The 24,233-nt window shown below is 40.4% G+C and overlaps 1 protein-coding gene across 1 annotated transcript; it reads left to right on the forward strand.

Moving 5' to 3' along the window:
* The first annotated feature begins 5,533 nt into the window (after positions 1–5,533).
* On the forward strand, positions 5,534–22,466 carry LOC148891375 (activin receptor type-2B-like). Its single transcript, XM_089008503.1, has 11 exons — positions 5,534–5,958; positions 9,410–9,626; positions 12,976–13,091; positions 13,419–13,570; positions 14,971–15,114; positions 15,205–15,348; positions 16,178–16,326; positions 16,411–16,525; positions 18,306–18,444; positions 18,537–18,667; positions 18,999–22,466. The coding sequence occupies exons 1-11, from the start codon at positions 5,907–5,909 to the stop codon at positions 19,191–19,193; spliced, it is 1,554 nt and encodes a 517-aa protein (XP_088864629.1). The 5' UTR covers positions 5,534–5,906; the 3' UTR covers positions 19,194–22,466.
* The last annotated feature ends 1,767 nt before the right edge of the window (positions 22,467–24,233 follow it).

Raw genomic sequence — 24,233 nt, forward strand, 5'->3', positions numbered from 1 at the left:
GTGATGTCACGAACAAGGGGGCGGGACCTTCTGAAACTCGCAATGTCCGGGGTCATTTTGAAGTAGTTTTGGGACACAAGTCATTTTTATTGATGTGTTGCATTTGACTAAAAATATCATACTGTGTGTTTTGGTTATTTTAGATGCTATAAAACGTTTTTCTGATGTCAGTTAGGAAACAAAAATGGTGTCGGTTGTCCTTTAAGCTAGCAAACGGAAAGGCTTAGTTAGCCATGTAGTTGAATGTCAATTCAGCACAGTATTCTGGTTTTGGGCCTACTATAGATGCTTCTTGAGTCAACCGGTAGCGACAGGCTCCCTATAAAATGAATGTTCGTTTTAAAGAAATGATGACTTGCTTCACTGTTCCACAGGTCCTCTGACTACGTCTGTTCTGTACAGATGACTGAGTGCATGAATCACATTCAGCACATTTGGTTTATGCATCTGAAATGAGATAGATCTGCACACACATGTCCTAAAGATAAACTCATCGTGTTCTGAGGTTAACGTGGAATCTTGGAATTCCTGCCGTGCTCCTCAGCAGAATCTCAGGTAAGTGCGATAAATCACATCTTGACTTTCACTCCCACACATGAACATGTGGGATCTGAGAATGCGTGCGAGACACGATGACAGAATCACTCCATGTGTACCAAAAAAATATCGAAATGATAATAATAGTTGCATTGTTACATGTTCAGACAATTCTATGATCAAATATTTGTGAGGGAAATTTAGATTGAGCCACTTTTCACTCCCCTCCCAATTGTGTTACAGGGAGCAAACTGGGGCATGTTTGGGTGAGTTTGGTGCGGAAGAACACTTTTTTTTGCCTAACTTAAGAATATCAGAGCAAAAGAGAAATGTTTTCCACCGTAGTGCTTTGGGATGGGAAGCTAGGAATGAGTCCCAACATGCCGGAAAGGAATGAAGGATGAATTCATGACCAGAGTCTGACACCTCACCCTGCCACTCCCAGCACCTCCCAAAATCCTTGACAGCGTTCTACCGATTGTACTGTTGCAATTTCACTCTTTTATGAACACATATTTCACTAAACAATAAACACCAGTGAGCCAATATGAAGCACTGACATCTCTTTAATGTTGCAATGAAAAAAAATTATGCTATCACATTGAATTATGCAATGATTTTTTTTTAGTCCTCCAATTGAATACAATGTGTACAAATGTGCATATTATCTTTACTCATAAGACACGTAAGAGATTAAAATTGTAATATGTGATTCATTTCCTGGCTGGACATGAGGAACAAACTCACCTTTATTTGTCCAATCCTGCCTGCTCCACCCACAATACTGGCGTAACTCACACACACGAGCAACACACCCTTCAGCACAGTCACAGGAAGTTGCCAAAGATCAACCCTTGCGGCATTTTTTTTTCCTCTCTGACGGATAGTTTACTTCAATAAAATTGCTGACAAATAATTAGAAACACAAATTAAATGAAATTATTTATATGGGGCATTCTATGTCAAGAAATTGTGACTGTGGATGGGTATGATAAATAATGACTTCCCACGCATGATGGTTGACTTGCTGTGGTGTGAAAGTTACAGTCTTGATTGACAGAAATAAACATCTGTTCCGAAAGGCAGGATGTTGTCAAGTTTGTATTCGGCTCCGTTTATAAATGTATGTGTTGAAAATGAATCTTAAAACACTGTCAAAAAATATGTTCGTCCATCACGGTTTGGTTCAAGCCGCCACAAAAATAGACAAAATCCGACTTCAAAGGATAGTTAAGATGGCGGAAAAAAATCATTGGCACCATCTTACCCACTCTCGAGGATTTGCACACTACAAGAATCGAAACAAGCGTACGGAAAATCCTGCTGGACCCTCTGCACCCTGCCCACCACCTTTTCCGGCTACTCCCCTCAGGGAGGTGCTACCAATCCATGCGCACAAAATCCAGCAGACATTTAAACAGCTTCTTCCCCTGTCGCCATTTACTCTCTAAACAGTAACCCAAATATAACTGTATAGTACCTCTTTGTATTTTTTAATGAAGATACTAGTTCAGCGTGTTCTACCTGAGACACATTTCTTGTCTGTTCTGTATACTTAAAGATGATTCTGATTCTGATCTAAAATTTTCTATCGATGTTGGGTGGACACGCAGCAGCTCCCCTCTCTCTCCCTACAAATTGCCATTTTAATGATTATTATGTTTGTTAAAGGACAACCGACGTCTCCGGACAAGTTGTGTACATAATTTGTAAAATGGCTTCAAATGACTTCTGAGTGTATTTTAATAAGATTCCACCGCACATAGCTATATTTTACGTTTTAAGACTCGCTCTGAATATTCAGGAAGTCTTGTTTTTGAGTTGGTTACGAGTCCGTACGTGATGTCACGAAAGGACCGCCCCCTGACCGAAAAAAGACACATTGTAGCAGTCCTTCTATCACGTCAATGTATTTTGTGTACGTTTGGTCTGAGAACCGTGTTGCAACCAAAAGCCGCCAGAAGAGGGCATCCAAGCTCCATATAAGAAATTTATTAGCCTGTGGAAGTGGAGGTGGCCACTGGGGGTCGCCATTTTGTGCCTCTTTTTTTTTGGTCGTGAGATTTTCCCCCAATGTTGCCTCAAAATGGCACATATAATTCTTTAATCGATTGCAAACATGTATGCTTTCCTCTTCAGAACTATTTGAATCATATTCATAACTGGATGTGTAACAAGAAAGCATATTCTCCGAATCTGAAGCCATTGTTTTGATTCACAAGCAATGCAAGACGTATTGGCGTGACGTCACGAACTGGGGGCGGGACTTTGTGAAAATGCCCAATTCGCAGCTCAATTATTTGCAGATTTTGGACACTTTAAGTCATTTTTATTGGTGTTTTGCATTTGACTAAAAATATCATACTGGGTATTTTAGATGCTATAAAACGTTTTTCTGATGTCAGTTAAAAAACAATAAAGTGACTTCGGTTGTCCTTTAAGTCATTATAAGTGCCTTTCACGCTGGGTCCGAGAGGACGGTAATTTCATCTGTGCTGTATTTTATGCATGTTTGACGATAAAGCTGACTTTGACTTTTTGTCTTTGACACCCTTGGTCACTGCATAGCAACACCGCTATTGCTAACAGAATAATGATCTTCTCAATTTACTCATATACAGTGAACCCTTGTTTATCACGGGAGATACGCTCCAAAAATAGCCAGCGAAATGTGAAATCTGCAAAGTACAATTTAGTCAGCTTTTTTTTACAATCCAAAACTGTACATACTGCAGAATGAAACAAAAAATAAAACCTCTTTTTTAATACGTAGTTTAAAGAGCGGTGTTGTAAAATAATATTTTGCTTCTGTGCCTATTCTTCCTGACTTCGCTGCGCTGTAGCGTCTTATTCTACTGAAGGAGTCTTTCTCCGAGAGAAGAACATTGTTTTCGGTAGTTGTTGGCACTTTTTTTTGTCTTTCTTTTAGAATAGAGAACAGCTCATGGCGCAGAAGTCTCCATGAGCTGTTTAAAGCCAGTGTGTTTGATTTTATTCTGCTTTGTTTGCAGTGTTGTTTCTCTTACTTTGTTTGTTTGCACAGTTGCATGCCTTCATTAAAAAAAACGTTTTTTTCCCCCTGGAAAAAAAAAGTCAGCGATGCACTGAAGCCGCGATAAGTGAACCGTGAAGTGGCGAGGGATGACGGGGATCACTGTATACAAATTTAGTTAAAAGAATCAATAAAATGAACGGAAACTGGATTCTTTCCATTGGCATACCTGTTGTATTGCAATACTAATATAGATAGTGTCATGTAAAGCTTCGGGCCTGTACACTAATGAATGAATAGTCACATAACAGCCTTAATGTTCGCCTGTAGAACACGAGAATGATAAAATGAAAGCTGTAAAGGTAGCATAAAGCCGCTGCCGTCATGCCATAGACGTGGCATGGCCTCCACAGAACAAAAGACTGTAGAAATGTACAGTACATGTTTTTTACAACACAGGTGGGAGGGAGCTTTACCTCCTCCCAAGACCTCTGCTACCACCTGGTGTTGCTCTGTAAAACATGAGATAAACCTGCAGGCTCAGTACAATGAGAGCTGTACATAGCACATACTGTACCTTTGCTAAAATAATGTATTTAATTTGATTATTTGAATTGCATTATTTGCATGGAGAAACAAATAGCAGATTTTATCTATTCGGGTGGACGTCATCATTCTTAGACATCTCCAATAAACTAAGAGGGCGAAAAGCCTCGCTTTATTTGTCCAAAATATGTTTACTTTTACTTTGTTTGATATGCTTCTTGCACATCTTCTTCCTGACTAGTCTGTCCTATTGGTCAGACTAATTCATGTACAGCTACATGAGTGATAGCATGTTAGCATCTAGATCAATTTCCTGTCCTGGTCATTTTTCTTGTAATGTTCCAACATCCACACAGTCTCCGGCAGCTCTAATTCCACTCTTATTGCACTTTGAACCTTTACTGAGCTCCCCTCATCTCATTGAGTTACAAAATGGCTCATGAGGAAGCCATTTTTGTCTTGAGTTACATCAATAGTTTTCAGAGCGATTACCTACAGATAACCCCATTCCTGGCTCATTTGCTAAATGAGCCGCCTCTGTTGAAACTAATCTGTTTGTGCCGGCCTATTTCAATTTAGGTCGACATTAAAATACAGACTAATTCTCTATTTTACATTCTTATTTTTGGAATTGACCACAGGAGAGTCACTTCCTCATCACTCATGAACCTCGTGGCACCGCTAATCATCATGTTTCATGTCTCATATTGGCAAAATATGATAAATGGTGAGAAAGACTATGATTGGGGAAATATTGATTGTGATGTATTGTTTTTTCAAGAGACACCATCATTATATTAAATATGGTACAAATCTTTGGCATTCGATTCAGCATAACTTGATCTTGGTTTTACTCCCTGGTGCTTTCTGCTATCTTTGTCACTGCTTTATTTCCTTTATATGATAGCTGTCCATGTTAAGCGCTGTGTTACAGCTTCAGCTGTTGTTAAAGCGCTACATAAATCAATATGTATATTACTGTAAAATAAAGATAAATATTGATCATTGTCTGATTAATATTGTGCAGATCCACAAACCATTCATATTTTTCCCTCGTTCCATTAATATTTTCATCGACGTTGAACAACAATTTAAATAATATTTACGGTTCAAATTCTAATAAATAAACAAAAAAGGAAACCCACAAGGAAGTCTGCGATTGCAGCCCCCAGTAATCCGAGGACAGCGAGCGAGAATTAAGTGCTTAATAAAAACGTTAATCCTCGTGGGGGGGCGTCCATAACCAAATTCCCTTTAGTTATCGTCGCAATATATAGTCCGCCTTCGAATAAAACGCAATGATTTTTTAAGTGTGAAACGGCAGCGTTTTAGGGGAATCTAGTGGAGTTGCGTTGAGGTCACCTCGACTGGGGCTGCCTGATTTCCCCTCTTTGTGTTTACACATCCGGGTTTTCCCAGCTCGCACCCCCCCCCCCCCCATTTCGAAGCCATTTTGGACACACATCACACTAACATGCACGTAAACCCTGGGCGACCTCGCGACGCTGCGCCTTCAACGACACTACTCTTCACGCTTGTGCACCGCCAGAGGGAACGCTATTTTTTTTTTGCTCCAGCCTTCTTTTCTCTGAAGCCATGTGGAACTGAACGAGCAAGCACGGCGGCCCGACTAATCTGCCCCCTTCGTCTTTTCTTCTCGGCGGTGGTGGTGGTGATTGGTGGTGTGGCGGCGGCGGCGCTTACGAGCCGCGGAAGGCTTTAGCTTAGAGGGGGGCCTGCGGTTGGTTAGACTCCGCCGGGGCTGAGGGGTGGATGTGCGGGACCGAACCAACGCGGTGGACCTCCGTGGTGGTGCTTTTAAAGACGGAACATGTCTTTCTCGTGGTTGACTTGTTCACTTCTGCTGGGAACTTTATGCGCAGGTAAGCGGCCGCTAGGGGTTAGCTTACACCGTAGACATTGTCACCTCTGCGAGTGTTTATTTCAACTTTTATCACCATATTTATTTTTTTACAAAGGGTATTCCACCGCGTATGTGTATTACTCATTGATATGCGGGTGAAATATTGAGGTTGATAATTTATTTGTAAAAAAATACACGAAAGTGTGGTTTGCCACAAAAGGTGCTACGTGCTAAAACTGTTGCGTTCGAAGCCTTTTGTGAGCGTAGCGCAGGGCAGGAATAGAATGCAACAGCGGCAGCTGCTGCAGCAGCGACATCCTGAAACCTTAGATGCTCCATAACACGCTTCCCTCAACAGCAGAAAAAAAACGAAAAGAAACGACGTCTTAAAAAAGAAACATTTTAAACGCCGCACCGATAAATTCGACCAGACAATAGATTGACAACCAAGTGAAATTGCACAAGGGGGGGCTGAGTTTTTCCTCCCCCACAGCTTTCAATAATGTGACTCCGCAACGTGGGCTTGCTCTCTGACCTTCTTTATTATTTTGGACCATACGGCCTCCCTCTATACCGCCCCCTCTCCTCTCTCATGCAGTTTAGAATGACAATAAAATGTCTACACAGCTGCCACCCCCCAAATATATGCGTCTGTCTGTGTGCCACACGGCCATTTTCCATCCTAAATGATTTTGCAGATTGTAGGAGTAAGCCGCTTCCTCCAGAGTCCATGTTGTGATGGGTTAAAGCCTCCCGAAGTGACAGAAGGAAGGGAATAGGGGGGGGGTATCGTAGTAAAAGTCCTCTTGCATCACGTGATCGCCAATATGGTCTGGATGTAGCATCTTGTCGTTTTTTTCGTGTAATTGACTTGACTTCTTTAAACGTGATATTATACATGTATTGAAGTCAATTCTTTGCTGTCAACGCGCGAGAGCTCGTGCGTGTGTTTGTGTGTGTGCGTGCGTGAGAGCGCCTTTATTGGGGCAGGGGCATTGTCCGAAAGGAAAGTATTTAAAGAGGCAGGTTCTAGTTTTTTGGTGTTTCAGCTGATAACAAATCTATTCTGACGTGTGATGAGATGCTTTTACAGGCTGCTATTCGTGCGGGAATGAAATTATTATTCAGTGTTTTTAAACTAGATAAATGTGCATTGCTACAAGACATTAAAAGAGTAAACATTCCCTTTTGTTTTTCAACGGCAGTTATTTTTGAATTCTGAAAATGATAGTGTGTTGTCTGATGTCTAAAATACCGGGCCGGATAATGTTAAAACATCATAATATTTACGGTTGTTGGCACCGAATTTCATACTTTCATCGTGTTGATTGGACGCAATCGTGTCGTGAGATGTTGTAAAGTCAGATGAATCCATTAGCAAAATCCATATGAAAATAATTAATAGTTTTATGAATTATTTTGTGCGACGAAAAGGAACATTGATTTGATGAATCGATTTTTACCCTTATCTTTTTTACACCTCTGTTGTAATTTATGTATTTAATGTAATGTTATTTAATGTAAATTTCTCCACTGTGAGACTTATAAAGGCATATCCAATCCAATTTATTGCCTGTTAACAAAACATTCTATTTGCTTCATTGTGTGCAAATAATGGATAACCTTTTTGTGGAGCATCCCACATAAATGCTGAAATTTTAACTTAGCGCATCCAACATTTAGCGTTGACATATATGCAGAACCTTGTGTTTCGTTGGCATGTTTGCTATGTACGGTATCTGTTTTCAGGAAATTGAGTTTCACAAAGTAGTTGTCGGATGAGAAGTGTAAGGACAAAAAAAATACAAATTCAAATCAGGTTAAGTCATTTCATATCCAGGTAACGATAATCCAATGATATTTTTCCTTTAAATTAAACGAGGTTAATTGCAATTTGAGGATCTTTACGTTTAGACTTTACATCCAAAAAGAGGTGAATAGTCAATCTTGACTATATTCAGCAGTAATTTGACCCCGCTCGAAACATGAAAGTGGACATTTGTCATGCTGGTAATAATTCAGACACAGAGAGACGAGGTTCTTTTGTGAGATGAATCAGTGAGGTAATGTCATCTTTACGTCATGTCATTTCTCTCCCCGCCTTTCGATTTCCTGACTTGGCTTTTGTGGTTCAAACGGATCTGATCATAACAAGAACATGACATTAAACATTGACATAGCTCCTGTTTGGCAAGCTACACGGTGGAATCAAATAGGTTTGGCCATTTTAAATGCAAAAAGATAATATCTAAGCATATCAAAATAATGTGGTCTCTCTTCCAATCCACAAAAACTGGCATAAAAAGAATGACACAGGTTAAATCACTTTCCTGTTTTACTTCATTTACAATCCATAATCCATCTGTAAATTATGATACTTCAACAAATCCAGAGGCTTCCACCTTTCATTTAAATTCGGCTGAGCTTTTATTAGTCCCGCAGTGGAGAATTTTACATTTCACAGCAGCAAAGTGATTACAGTAAGAGGAACGAAAGAAGTAGAAAAGCAAAATACAGGAGGTGCTGGAAAGACCTGCCAGTCTTGCGGCGCCATCTTGAAGTCAAAAGAACAAAAAAAAACCCGAAATAATAATAATAACAAATAATATGACATCACAAACACAATCTTAATCATTCAATGTTAAGCACTTTGTGCACCCTATTTGTTGCATGAAGCAGTTCTAGATGAAAGAGGAGAGGATCAAAGCGTCCTTTTCACCGGTGGATCAGGGACGTCATGGTGGAATGTGCACGTCTCCTACAAGCTAATTGTTGAAAGCCAAAACACCAAGCTGTAGCATCCATTGACAAGAAGAGATTGTCTCACATCTCCTGTCCCACTTAAATCCGCTTCAATTCCAAGCTGCGGCAGTTCCACATACGCATCGGTGCCCTGCGGCTGTAAAAATGCTGGCCATTACAGACACAAAAAGTAAAATCCACCCAGAACTGTCTTTTTCCTGTGAGATTTTATGCAGTCTGACATCTTAAATACCTGTACTGGTAAAAAAAAAAACAACAACACATCTTTTGGCATCTTCAGAGGTTTCTTCATTTCTGGAAATAATTAGAAATATCAGTAGGGGATAAAAAAAAAAAAACCTTGATATTTTTTCCAGATGAATTTGGTATGCCGAGATGTCTACGAGTAATTTACAGTCCAAACCCCGAGTTAGCGATACAGTACACACAGGATGCACAGTGAAGGGAGTAATCCCTTGGTCCGTGTATATCTCCAGAAGCGTCTGGCATGTTGCTGTTGTGTTTTGTTTCACGGCTAATTAAGTCTAAAGAGATCTTTTAAGCGCGGTAGATTATTAGGCAGCAATTTTGCGAGCCCCCGAGTTCCTGCCGGAATTTGGCGGCGGTCCAAAGCGGAAACTCCGGGATATTCCCAACAGCGGCTGTCCCACCCGTCCGTTTCTTCTGCTTTTGTCGGATTGCTTACCGTCTGCTCTTGTATCTCACAGGATACAGCGTCGGGGAGGCGGAGACGCGTGAATGCGTGTTCTACAATGACAACTGGCGCGCCGAGAAGACCAACCAGAGCGGCTTTGAGCGGTGCGACGACAAGGACAAAGACAAGGACAAACGTCTGCACTGCTACGCGTCCTGGCTCAATTCCTCAGGGACCATCAAGTTGGTAAAGAAAGGCTGCTGGCTGGACGATTTCAACTGCTATGACAGGTGAGCCCCCCCCGGATGGTCGCTGCGAGGTGTGAATTTTTACCACCTGACGCTCGCTTGCGTCTCCCCAGAGGCTATGCTTTGCGCATTGGTTTTGAAAAGGTGAAAAGGTCGTCCGTTTCTGGGTCTTTCTGGCAAAATTGGCAACTGCCAGTCGAATCATCAACCTTTCACACTTTCATCAAAGACACATTATCCCCCGTGTTGCTCTCTGTAATACATATTAACGGGCAATTGAGGTTAACCTGCAAGTTTTTTGCCTTCCGCGCTAGTACTGGAGACATAACAGAGGTTGACGCTTGCAGCTGTTTGAAAAAAAAAACGTCAATTTGGACAGAGGTGTGAAATTTCACACTAGAGCCACGCCCGCCGTGTTTTAAAGGACTGCCGATTGTGGGTCTTCCTGCCAAATTTGGCAAACCTTTCAGAAAACCTTTATTCGTCCCACAATGGGGAAATTTGCAGTCCAATTTGAAAGAGGAATGGGGTGGGCTGGTGAAGGGATAGAAAACAAGATATTCTAAGTATAGTAAAATAAAAATGTCAACTGTACACTGTAAATGTGCAAAACCGTTTCATAAAAAAATGTACATAGTGCAAGTATCAAGAAAGTCATATTGATATATGTTGCTGTATTGCACCAACCCATATTTACAGTATAGTAAAGCTATATATTGAATATATATATAGTGAATGAGTATAGTAAAGTATGGCGTATTCACGAGTCAAGGGAAGAGTATTTCAGAATTAATGTAATTGGTCTGTTTGATAACTGAAATGAGAATTAAAAAAAATGTGGAGAAAATATTCTCAATTCACAGTAGCAAAGGTCTGAAAGGAAGAAATAGAAGTTAAAAAAGTTTTGTAGCTACTAGAAAGGTAGCGACTCTTGCGGTGCCATCTTGAATTCATCATAACAAAATGATTGGATTGGATTGGATTAGCCTTGATTAGTCTCACAGTGGAGAAATTTGAATTATACAGCAGCAAAGTTATGGAGGGAAGGGAAAAGGAAAGGAAGAAGTAGAAGAATAAAACACAGGACCGGCTGTTAGGAAGGAAGCCATTCTCGCGGCGCCATCCTGAAGTGAAAAGAACAAAAAAACTAAATAACATGACAACACAAAGACACATTAATTCAATCTTAAGCACTTTCCACACCTTCTTTGTTGTGTGAAGCAGTTCTAGATAAAAGAGGAGAGAATCAAAGCGTCCTTTTGACTAGTGGATCAGGGACGTCATGGTGAATTGCGGATGTCTGCTACAAGCTAAATACAATACAATACAACACATCCTAATTTATATAGCGCTTTCACAACAGCCGCAGCTGTAACAAAGCGCTTCACATAAGTCAACACAAAGCAAAATAATAAACACAAATGGAACATAAAAACATGGACAGTTGTGCAATCTTAACAACTTTCCTCATTTACTCTACGATGTTTGAGTACAAGACAAACACTTTAGTACATGAAGCAGTTCTACATGAAAGAGGACAGGATGAAAGCCTCCTTTTCGCCAGTGGATCAGAGACATCATGGTGGAATGTGCACTTTTTCTACAAGCTAAGTTTTTAAAGCAAACACGAAGCTGTCGTATCCATTGACAAAAAGAGATTGTCTCACATCTCCTGTCCCACCTAAATCCGCTTCAATTCCAAGCCGCGGCAGTTCCACATACGCATCGGCGCTCTGCGGCGACGCTCCTTTTTCATCATTTGTTGACTTGCTAGAGGTTAGCCGTCTGATGCTGTCGCATCAAATCTGATGATCAAATTGGATTATGCCAAGTTGTTGCGTGACAATTTTTTTGGGGCATTTCAATTGTTCGAAACTTCTATCCACCCCCCTTCCGCTCAAACGGATTAATCCAAGAAAAAAAAATACAAATGCTTTGGAATCTGCTGGCTGCTCGTTGAACTCCTTTTAAATGCACTTTACTGTCACCTCGGCTGTTAGAGTTAAAGCACATGACTGTGCGCTCATGTGATTAGCATTTTTTGTCAGGTGGCATGTGTCCAAAGTAAATACCCATGGCGCACACGCGGCAATGTAAGGACACTGTGTACATAGAATACGCCAGCTTTAAATAATTCACTTGCGTAACGTACGCCGCCGCAACGGGAGGACATACTGAGGCGACACGAAAGCTGTTTCCATTATCTGCTTTTGAAAATATGGATATGGATATGGACGTGTATATTCACGCCTGCCGAAATTTACTGCACGTGCCGATTCGATACTGCTGAGTACCGTATTTTTTTGGGATTATTCGTCGCTCCAGATTATAGGTCGCACCAGCCAAAAAATGCATAATTAACAAGAAAAAAAACATATATAGGTCGCACTGGAGGATAAGTCGCATTTTTGGGGAAAATTTATTTGATAAAATCCAACACCAAACAACATACATGTCATCTTGAAAAGCAATTTAAAATAAATAAATTAAATTAAAATAAAATAGAAAATCAAGGCTTTTGGGTGCACCTTACACACCAGAAATTATGGTAATTGTAATACAGAAAATAATTACCTGGCCAATCTTTGACCCATTTATCTCCAGATTGTCAGGATTAAAATATTAAAATATTTTTATACCGTATTTTCCGGTGTATAAGGTGCATGATGCTGTATTGATGATGCTGTATTTTCAAACTTTTCCCCTATATATAAGGCGCACCGGTCTATAAGGCGCACCTTCAATGAATGAAAAAAAATCCAAATATATGATTTAAATATATAAAAGTTTTCTATATATAAGGCACACCACATTATAAGGCTCTACAGTAGAAGCTGGCGTTGATCACTACTTCTAAAGGGGGAAATGGAGTCACTGGCTGCTGACAGTCGTTGCGAGACCTGTTTTGGCTCAATATGACTTCACATATAAGGCGCACCTGCGTATAAGATGCAGGGTCATCTTTTGAACAAAATAAAGACTTTTTGGGATATATTTTCATGTATCTGGTCCACCGGTTTATAAGGCATATCAGGCTGATAATTGCATTTGACAACTTGAAAAAATTGATTGAAAATGGATTGTTTTTGCGCGGAATGAATAGCATTTTTTTTATTTCATGGTCCGGCAGTGTGCGATCTGCCAATTGCAAAACACAAAATCAGCGGCTTTGCTGCAAATATATTTCTTGTCTTTCTGCAGCTTATATTCACCATCATTAAAAATAGCCGCGATAGGCTTCTGAAACTAAGACAGGTGTGTATGTTTGTTTATTTATGTGTGTGTGTGTGTGTGTGTGTGTGTGTGTGTGTGTGTGTGTGTGTGTGTGTGTGTGTGTGTGTGTGTGTGTGTGTGTGTGTGTGTGTTTGTGTGTGTCATCTCGCGGCTTCAGGCAAGAATGCGTCTCCATGGACGAGAACCCTCAGGTCTTTTTTTGCTGCTGCGAGGGCAACTACTGCAACGAGCGCTTCACCCACCTCCCTGACTTGATCGGCATCGGCAACCGAGGTGAGGGGCCAACCCGGTGGAAAAATAGCTCCAACATTAGCGGGGGAGACGCAGCTCAAGTTCACACACACAAAAAAAGACATCTAGACATATGAGACAAAAATACCACAATATGTGTCATCAAAAGAAAATATGGAACTTATATGTTGGTTTGTACACCAGGTGGGAGAAGTTTCAACATCACTTATAGCATAAATGTTAATTCGGAAAGGACAGCGATAGCCTTTTGACACTTGGTTGCAACCAAGCATTTCATCGTCACGCAACACCGATGAGTTCTGTGATTTGATGCGTTCATATTCATCAATCGTGTTTCTTCACCCACAGTCAAAATCCGGCTCCCGCCCCGAGTGCCATCCATGTTGAACGTGCTGGTCTACTCCCTGCTCCCGCTCTGCGTGCTCTCCCTGGCAATCATCTTGGCCCTTTGGATGTACCGTCACCGCAAACCCCCTTATGGCCACGTGGACCTGAGCGAGGTGAGACGGTTGATGATTTTCATCATATTTACGGCGCCGCACTCTATAGCTAGAGGAGACGTATGGAAGGAATGAAAGCCACGTTCTTACTCCTTTCCACCTCGCAGGCATTGGAGGAAATTAAAAGGGCTGTGCGCATTCAATTATCATCCGAGACAATGTTGAAATGAATTATCCGTGCCAATGAGAGCGCGTCCAGCAGAGATGTGTACAGAATCGAAATGGAACCCTATTAAATTTTAATTTCGAAATTACGCCGGCCAAAATGATCACTGTTATCTATATTATCACCATATTGCAAAAAGAAATGGAACTACAGGAAGAAAAAAACATACAGATACATGCTCCTAAAGCATAGGTGTCCAAGTCAAGGACCATGGGCCAAATCTGGTCCGCCAAGTCATTTTATTCGGCCCGCGAAAGCAAATCAAACCATAATGCTTGCGAAAGTCTGAACCAAAAATTCAAATTGTCCCATATAAAACACAATAGGTCGTTATTTTTCACTTTAAATTTGAAAATGAGTTATTTGTTGTTGTGCGCTCTTTATGTAATATGGGGTGGGGAATAAACATTCAAATGCCTTCTCCAAATTCATGGTTTAATTTTTGAAAAAAATTGAAGACTTTTAGGTGAATTTATTCGGGAATTGAAAAGTGTGACATAGTGCGCCATTCCCGAATTTCTTCTGGATTGGTTTTTACCTGCGGGGGATCCCTATAAAGCGCTGGTCAGACCTCTGGCAATGTTTTTCCCTTCCATGAGGGAGCAGCATTCGCCTTTTGTCCATGTTAGTGCTTTGTTGCCGTTTCAGCAGTTGTTAACGTGTAATAAATCAATATGCATGTATTGTATTTTGTACAGCCGCCCCCATTTCAAGCTCAAATAACTCCAGACCCATAAACTTAAAAATCAACTCTTTTTTTCAGATTTTTTTCTGGTGAAAGAAGAGAGTTTCAGGTTTCTAACGCTGCATTTAATGTTTATGTAGTCTTAAAACTCAATATTCGATAGGTCCTACAATTTGAGTGAAAATAACAAAAACCCTGGCACTGGAGTGGACACATTTTTGCACATCGTCTGGCAGTGAATGAGTTATTGAGTAATTATTTTTGGATTACTTTTTAATTTTATAGTACTAAAGTAGATTTTTCAGGCGTCTGTACTTTGGGTATTTATTTCCCTGATCGACTTTTTATATACTTTTGGTAGATTTTTCAGCAACCTGTAATTTATATTTGTTACTATATATATATATATATATATATATATATTTTTTTTTCTACGGCATTTGAAAGCAGAGATGCACTTTCAACTCTTCTCTGTTGGAGCACTTAATCCTTGATACAAAATAAGTGAATGAGTTAATGATTTTTATTATGAATCTATTTGTGGATCAGGACCCTGGCCCCACCCCTCCATCACCGCTGGTGGGCCTGAAGCCCCTGCAGCTGCTGGAAATCAAAGCCAGGGGACGCTTTGGGTGTGTTTGGAAAGCCAAGCTCATGAGCGAATATGTCGCAGTCAAGATCTTCCCTGTACAGGTGGGTTCACTGCTCCTTAGCGCCTTACACTCCCGATTAACACCCGAGGAGGCGCAAAAAAGTTGACATCCTTTCATTGCCGTTCGGCAGGATAAGCAGTCATGGCAAAACGAGCGGGACATCTTCCTGACACCGGGCATGCGTCACGAGAATATCCTGCACTATATCGCCGCCGAGAAGCACGGCAGCAACCTGGAGACGGAATTGTGGCTCATCACTGAATTCCATGAGAGAGTGAGAATTGGATTGTCTTTTTAATAATGTCTGCGTTGATCCGAAGCAACCTTCTGTGTGTTTTCCAATATTGGCCAGGGCCTTTTACCTCCGCAAAAGGGCATCACTGCTTTTATTAAGAATGCTCATCGACACAAACTAAGAAGACAGACAATGGAATCACGGCAATTAGGCTACTCAAATATTCGCAAATTTGAAAATGTGAATATGCGTGAATATGCGCAATGTTTTTAATTGTAAGACCTGAATATGAAGAAATTGGCCTTTCTGTGCTAGCTGTTAGCCTTTATGCTTTTAGCGACGGGATGTTTGCATTAGCATCTGCAATGTGTACAGGCGCTCCCCACCTTACGAACAAGATACGGTCGTTCGTAAGGTGAATTTGTTCGTAAGTTGCTTCAGTGCTATATTTTGTATGGAATGTATGTTTAAGTCAAACACTGAACAGGGAAGTATAAAAAACAGACACTCTAACAGTCGTAAAATAAATTCACACCTACTGTAGTACGACGACATATATTCTGCTGCTGGCACGTAATTACTGAATTACGTGCCAGCAGCCTTAACTTTTTGTTATGCATCGTGTCCTCCTGGAGCGTCAACTGGGAAGAGGGATTTCCTCCCCACCCACATACTCAGCCAATCGCAAGCGAGCTCGGCCGGAAAAAGGCGCAATACAAAATCTAACTTATAGCATCTCTCTCCGAACATTTTTTGGGAAATATTGTACCCGCAAAAATGTTCGTATGTATGTTATTCGTAACTCGAATGTTTGTAAGTTGGGGGGCGTCTGTAATTATCGTCTCTCACACTTGATGTTTTGTTTCAGGGTTCTCTGACTGACCACCTCAAAGGCAACACTGTGACTTGGGGGGAGCTGTGCCTCATAGCCGAGACGATGTCGCGCGGCTTAGCCTACCTCCACGAGGACATTCCCAGCAACAAGGGGGAAGAGCCCAAACCTACCATTGCGCACAGGTACGTCCAAAAAAATAAATAAAAAATATGGCTGAGATGATGCCAGGTAAGTTTTATTGCTCATGACGGTTTCTTTCTCATCAGGGATTTCAAGAGTAAGAATGTTATGCTACGAAGTGATCTGACCGCAGTCATCGGAGACTTTGGACTTGCTGTACGCTTTGAACCTGGGAAACCTCCAGGAGACACTCATGGGCAGGTAACAACAACACACCCACCATCAATGTTGTGAATATTTACAGTTATGGATCAGCAGTTTAATAACATAATCGATGCTAAAGTCCTTTTTGTCCCTGGAAATTAATCACACGAAGCAGATAGGTGAACCAATGGATTGGATTTACCTTTATTAGACTCGCAGTGGAGAAATTTTACATTTTACAGCAGCAGTTATGAAAAGGAAGATGAAAGAAGTAGAAAAACAATGAAATGCAAATACTGTATTGGGCCGAATGTGTTTTTTTTTTCATTGAAATAAGACTGAAAAAGTAGGGGTCGTCTGATATTCAGGGTGTAGACCAAGTGTGTCAAAGCCATTTTTTTTGCCACGGGCCACATTGCCGTTACGGTTTCTTCTTGGGGGGCGGTATGAATTTGGGGAAGCCATTAGAATGTTTCATCCCCTCCACATATTACATAGAGATCGGCCAACAAATTGATAAATGACGTGTCAAATCAGAAATCAAAATAATGACAGTTATTGTGGTGTACGTTCGCCAATTTGAAATATTGGTTCGGACTTTAGCAAGCGTCATGGCACTTGACATGCTTGATTTGCTTTCGCGGGCTGAATAAAATGATGTGGCGGGCCAGATCTGGCCCTCTGCGCCTTGATTTTGACACCTGTGGTATAGACCTTAGACCCATTTACTACAGTAGATGGCGGCAGATTTCATTGAAGCAAATGCTTAACTTGACTCCCCAGGCCAAAGCGAACGCCTGTCACGAAGAATACAAATAAAAAAATAACAGTAAGAAATAATTTGGTGTGCCTTATATTTGGAAAACGCTTATGTATTTCTATATTATATTTGAAAAACTTTTTTCATTCATTGAAGGTGCGCCTTATAGTCCGGTGCGCCTTATTTATGAAAAAAAAGTTTCACCGGAAACCCAGTGTTAAATTTGTTCCTCGGGAATGGCAATATTTTCACCAGTTTATCTTGATGTTGGGAGCCCTGATTAATTTATTCAAATGTAATGCGAAACTAAAGCTAAAATCATCAAAAATGTATTTACCGCAATACAAGATCATCAAGCTTATTTTTTTAGCAAAGTGGCATACCAGTAGTTGATCTTTTGGGAATTTTGAACAGTGTTAAATGTTAAAACACGTTTATATTTATACATTGTATTTGGAACACTTTTTCATTCATTGAAGGTGCACCGGCCTTATATATGGAAAAAGTTTGAAAATACACCATTCATTGGGGATGCGCCTTATACACTGGAAAATATGGCAATTTGGTGTTCAAAAAGTCTTACTCAAACTTGAGTCTTGGAAAAAGAGGAGGTCATCTTATAATCAGGGTTGTCTTATATTAAGGTCAATTATGGTATTTCAGGTTACCGGCCATCTTTGAATTATCAATTTTCGCTTCTCGTTTTTTGTTTTTATTCCAGCAAACTTGTAAGACATCTTTTTTTTTTTTTTTTTGCATTTTAGACTGCGTCTACTGGCAGAAAGTAAAAAAAAAAAATGCTCTCGCAGCATCAAACTCAGTGACCCAGTAACAGGCTGTGGGTGTATCATTGGCATGGAGACAAATCTCAATCTATGCACAACGACCCAACCAATTTTTTTTTTTCAATTCGGGTGAATCTGCAAAAGTCCGCCCACTTTGTGTGCCACCTAAAATAAAATATTATCTGTAATATCACCAGGATAATCTCTGGGAGATTACCGTCAACTCACCTTTCGTGGTCAAGCATCCACATTAAATCTGTGCCTAACTCATAAATTGTGGCCGTCCCATCAGGTGGGTACGCGACGCTACATGGCTCCCGAGGTGCTGGAAGGAGCCATCAACTTCCAGCGAGACTCCTTCCTGAGGATCGACATGTACGCCATGGGTCTGGTGCTTTGGGAACTGGTGTCCCGTTGCAACGAAACGGACGGTGGGTCAATCCGGGAAGTGGATTGTGTTTGTGGCAGTTGTTGAATAAGAAATGAGAGGGGAGCCATTTTTCTTTTTTAATGTCCTTCTCAGGTATTGTGGGTGAATACCTTCTGCCGTTTGAGGACGAAATCGGGCAGCATCCAAGCCTGGAGGATCTGCAGGATGTGGTTGTGCACAAGAAAATGCGACCAGTCATCAAAGACTGTTGGCTCAAACACCCCGTGAGTAATTTTTGCGCGAGCATCATCTCACGAACTGTGCTAAACTCATTCACTGCCATTCACAAATGCAATATTTATAGTACTAACGTAGATTTTTCAAGTATCTGTACTTTGGGTATTTATTTCCCTGATAGACTTTTTACTTTTCGGATACTTTTGGTAGATTTTTCAGCAATCTTTAATTTGTATTTTTATTTTTGGCATTTGAAAGCATTTGAAAATTGGTGCGCTGAATAATGAATACAAAATAAGTGAATGAGTTGTGTCTAGCAGTGAATGTGTGCAAGGTGGTCTTCTTAACATATACGCGACCCTTCCCTCCCGTTCACAGGGTCTGAGCCAACTGAGCGAGACCATCGAGGAATGTTGGGACCACGACGCCGAAGCCCGCCTGTCGGCCGGCTGCGTGGAGGAGCGCATCGGCCAGATCGCCAGGACCACCGGCAGCACTACCTCAGACGGTCCCGTCTCCATCGTCACGTCGCTCACTAACGAGGACCTACCTCCCAAAGAGTCCAGTACCTGAACACGTGCAGTGCTCCTGACTTTTTTGTTCTTTTTTTTCCCTTTTTTTTTGTTTTCTTTTTTAATTTTCAAACACAAACTCAGTGGATCTCGGTGAATATTTAATAACATGCAGCTGCTATTTTATCCCCATACTGGTATTTTTTTTAAATTCCTGGGGCGTCGGATCTTATTAACGCATTCATCTGCTGTAGTATGGATGTAGTCTATAAGCTATGCGACAGGCAACACTAAAAGTCGTTATTACCTCATATTTTTTTTAACTTTAACTTCTTATTTTTTTGTTAATTACCTCATTTAAAAAAAAGATCATTTTTATCCTCCCCTTTCCCGTCAATTGAACTTTTAAGCTCCAAAACCTCTGGAGGATTTTGAGACTGTTAGAACAAAATAGATTCATCTTCCTCAGGGGTCAATGCTTCTCTGATTTTTTTTCTAACAAACTTGTGCTCCCCTAATTTTTTAACCTGTGAATGCCTCCCCTCCTACCGGAAAAGAAAAAAGTTGAGGGGGAGAGGGAGAAAAAAAACGTACAGTATATATAAATGTATATAATGGAGCACAGTGGGTTTTATCAAGCTAAAAATGGGTGCTGGACTTGTTGGAGATTTTTAGGGACACTTTGTAGTCCCGCGGGGAACCACCTCTCAGGTATCCAGTAGGCTTCTTTTGTGTGTGTGTGTGTGTGTGTGTGTGTGTGTGTGTGTGCGTGTGTGTGTGTGTGTGTGTGTGTGTGTGTGTGTGTGTGTGTGTGTGTGTGTGTGTGTGTGTGTGTGTGTGTGTGTGTGTGTGTGTGTGTGTGTGTGTGTGTGTGTGTGTGCGTGTGTGTGTGTGCGTGTGTGTGTGTGTGTGTGTGTGTGTGTGTGTGTCCTCTTACGCGAGAGGGAGAGCCAAGCTAGCTGTCATTATGGACTCGTTGCCCATTTTAGTGAGGATTTTTCTTTTATTCATTCTCTTGGTTTTTATTTGTCGAGTTACTCCTTTAGCCATTGACGAATGCTGTCTGGAGTTGCAATGTTACACATTCTTGTTTTTTTTTTTAACCGTTCGTATGCGTTTGAATGGATGCCTGTGAATGATCATGCAGTTAAGCACAAAATGAGTCATATCCTGCTACACACCAGGAATTTCAATGCAATGCTTGCCAGTTTTGGACTTTTTATATATTTAGAACTAAAAAAATGGGAAATCTGCACCAAAAATGCAACCAAAAATTCTTTTAAGTTGTCATAAAAGACTCATTCCAAATTGGTGTCCCAAATGATTTTTAAAAATGAAGATGGCTATTGCCACAGCATACATAAGATCATCCCAAAAAATGTTCCAGGCATGGATTTATGATAGCAATCAAGAATTTTGACATAGATAGAATTTTTGGCTGAATACAAAAATAAAACAGTTCGCTTGGGCCAACGAAAAAAAAATGGTGCAATTTTTAGTCATAGCGAGTAACTGGCTGCCATAAAACAAATTACCGTATTTTCTGCACTATAAGGCACACCTAAAAATATTTTTTCAAAAGATGACCATGTGCCTCATAATCCTGTGCGCCTTTTGTATGGAAAACGTTTTAAAATGCAGTATTTCATTCATTGAAGGTGCCCCTCATAATGCGGTGCACCCTATGTATGGAAAACGTTTTAAAATATCTCATTCATTGAAGGTGGCCCTGATAATGCAGTGCACCTTGTGTATGGAAAAGGTTTTTAAATATGTCATTCGTTGAAGGTGTGCCTTGTATTCCAGAAACTACAGTAATTTGTTTTATTGCAGCCATTTTTTCGCTATAACTAAAAATGTAGCGTTGTCGTGGTCTAAACAACTGTCGAACGATGAAAAGGTTTCTTTAGCTGTCATCTGTACTTCTCTGAAGGTGTCGGATGTTTTGATACTCATCCGAAAAGCTTCGTCAGCGGACTGAAGTTGTGCTGGTAGCTGTTGAACGTTTCAATATTTCCCAAAAGATGATGACAATTATAACCTTCATTTTGAATGTTTTGATTTCCGATACACAAAAAGAAAATGCTGAATGCAATAACGGGCTACCCCAAGATGTCAAAATGAGAACTGAACCTCTATTTAACCCTTTCATATACTAAAAATGGGAACTCGTAACCCGACAACAGCTGCGTGCTCCACTTTCAAACAAATTCATCATAACTCGGGGTATGATCCATTTTGTGCTGTGCGTTTGTGAGAACAGCGGTCCGGCCGCCATACTTGAGTCCAAGCAACATGTCTGTTTGTCTTTTTTTTTTTCTTGACGTTTCGTACAGAGCCGTTCAAGTCAGCCGTTTGTCCCCCAAATACCTCAGTCCTCCACGTACATCACGCCGGGAGAGCTCAAAAACGGTTGCCTTTTTCCGTCTCTCGCCGATGCAATGCCATGCAGTCGTTGTACTGTCACATGAACACGAGTACCATACATTTTTGAATGTCCGTTTTTAATGCTGCTCTGACTATTCCAGGACTCTCAAGAATTTGTATTCTCTGCCTGCTCTCGAACCATCGGTGGCACGACGACGCGAGGCTAACGTTTTGTTTCTTGTTGTAGTTCGTGTTGTGCGTGTTTTTGTCTGTTCAATGATGATGATGATGATGATGATGAAGGGGCGAGCCCTCCAGCTGCTTCCTCTCCTTCGAGACTGACCTCAGATCTTCTGAACAAGTACCTCAGGCTTTTTTTTCTACATGTACACAGACTTATTTGTGTTCTTAAGATGTATTTGATTGTGTGTTTCATTTTTTAAAAGAATATTCTAGTCCAGATGGTTTAATGTTGTCGGATGGGCCTCTTTTAATGGTTTCATTTTCATATTTTTTTAAGAAAATTAATTTTAATGTACCTTTTTTTAAGTAAAATGATTTTGTGTGTTTTTGTTTTGTTTTGGTAAACCATAGCCCTAACAGTTGTCTCACTGTCCACACAAAAAAATGGATTAAAAAAAAGTTTAAAAAAAATAAGACGCTGATTGTTGTAAAAAAAAGGTGACGCTCTGGACATTGTTTTTTAAACAATGAAAGTGATTATTCTGCATCTGTATTTAAAAAAAGCTCTCTATTTACAGTTAAATCCAAAATGACCATATTTAGAGTATTTTTTTATATCTGTTGAATGGGTCTCTTAGCTGGAAAAGTGACTACATTTTGGAAGCAGTTCAAATCATTGCAGAAATTATTTATGTGCATTATCAGAAATCAGGTCCAAAATGTGGATTTTAAAATTGTTGAGATCAAACTATAATTATTTCACTTTTTTTTTGCATTTTTTAAATAAACATATTGAAATGTGTTGAAAAAAATGAATGATTATGCCAAATTTGCAGACACCTTCAATCCCTTTCAATCATAACCTTCATCCCTTTGCCCACTCTTAGCTAGCTAGCTGTCTATCCATTAGCTAACTATCTATTTGAGTTACTTCCGGGATGAGTGAACGCTGGCGCGTGTGGCTGCCGCTGCTCACCCACAGAAAAACTTATCATGTGACTGAAAAGTGACCTTGAGTGTTTTGGTAGGCGCTTGTTAATGAAATGTATTATTATCAATATTTTGTGTTTTGACACTGGAGACAAACAAAAAAAGAACTGTCCCATTGTCACATTGTCATTTTACCCCCATTAAATCTCAAGAATTGACAAAAAAAATGTCCCAAAAGTCCAAATCAGTAGAAATATGTTGAGTCATAGTGTTATAGCTCATTCACTGCCAGACCATGTGCAAATATGTGTCCACTCCAGTGCCAGGGTTTTTGTCATTTTCACTCAAATTGCAGGCCCCGTAGAATATTGGTTTTTCGGACGACATAAAAATTCAATGTAGCATAAGACACCTTAGACTGTCTTCTTTCATCAGAAAAAAAATAGTTAAAACCTAAGTTATGAGTCTGGAGTTATCTGAGCTTGAATTGGGGGTGGCTGTACAAAAGGCAAATGATGCCCTCTACTGGGAGGATAAAAATATTGCCAGACGTCTGACCAGTGCTCTATCGGCACCCCCGCAAGAAAAACCCGAATTAGTTCGGCAATGGCAGTGAATGAGGTAAAAACATCTGGATGTACGGAACATACGCTCCTTTTGTTGACACATCTTCAACAGATACACGTTGGGTATAAAATGGCACCAATGTTGCATTACTGATCTACGACATGAATGTTTTTTTGCTTCAAAATAAGGGCTGTCAGTATGTTCTTCCAAGACCAGGTCCCAAACAAAATGTGCAATGCAATGAAGACAAGGAAGACCACAAACATTCAAATGTTATTTATTTCCATAAAGTTATCACAAAATGATACTGATGTACAGTGTTTGACTGTACAACTAGAATATATGATATTCTTGGCTTTAGAAACAGACAATTCAAAATTGCGTTCAAATTTCCAGCAAGAAAATACCTGTTCACAAATCTAAAAAAATAGTTTTGGCCTTAACTGTAATTATAACTTTTGTTTTGGTTTTTCGGGTTGCTAGCAGTGGCTATCAGGTGGCGAGTTGCTCACACTCGCGTTTGTGTGCGTGTGTGTTTGGAGCAAAAAGATTCCGGATTCTTCTTTTTTTTTTTTTTGCTCCTTCGGGGAACAGTATTACCTCTAACTAAACTCATAACCTGCCGATGTGACGTTCAGACTTGATAGTTAAGATATACGGTGCTGTGCAAAAAGATGGTGACTTAAATTATGATTTCTGTACAAAGAAAAAAGTGCTCTGTCGTGTATTTTCTGGTTTGGGTCGGGGGGGGGGGGGGGTGAAAAACTGCCCCCCCAAAAAAGAGAAAAAAAAACATTTTTTTTTATGTGCACAGTAGTGTACGTATGAACTGAGGGTCCAGCAATATATTGAACACAGCAATAGTCATCTGAATAACATTTGATGGTCACTCAGCTGTGTGTGCAACGACGACCCCGCGCTCCCACCCGACCAGTTGACCGAGGTACTTTCATACAATGACACCCCCCGCACTCCAAAACAAAAACGCTTCCAGTTTTTCTGACCACTTACCTCACAAAGTACCTCTGTAACTTGGCGTCATCTGTAAAAAGGA

Source organism: Hippocampus bargibanti, linkage group LG11, assembly GCF_051943395.1.
Source record: "Hippocampus bargibanti isolate YZ-2025 linkage group LG11, ASM5194339v1, whole genome shotgun sequence".
Taxonomy (NCBI): domain Eukaryota; kingdom Metazoa; phylum Chordata; class Actinopteri; order Syngnathiformes; family Syngnathidae; genus Hippocampus; species Hippocampus bargibanti.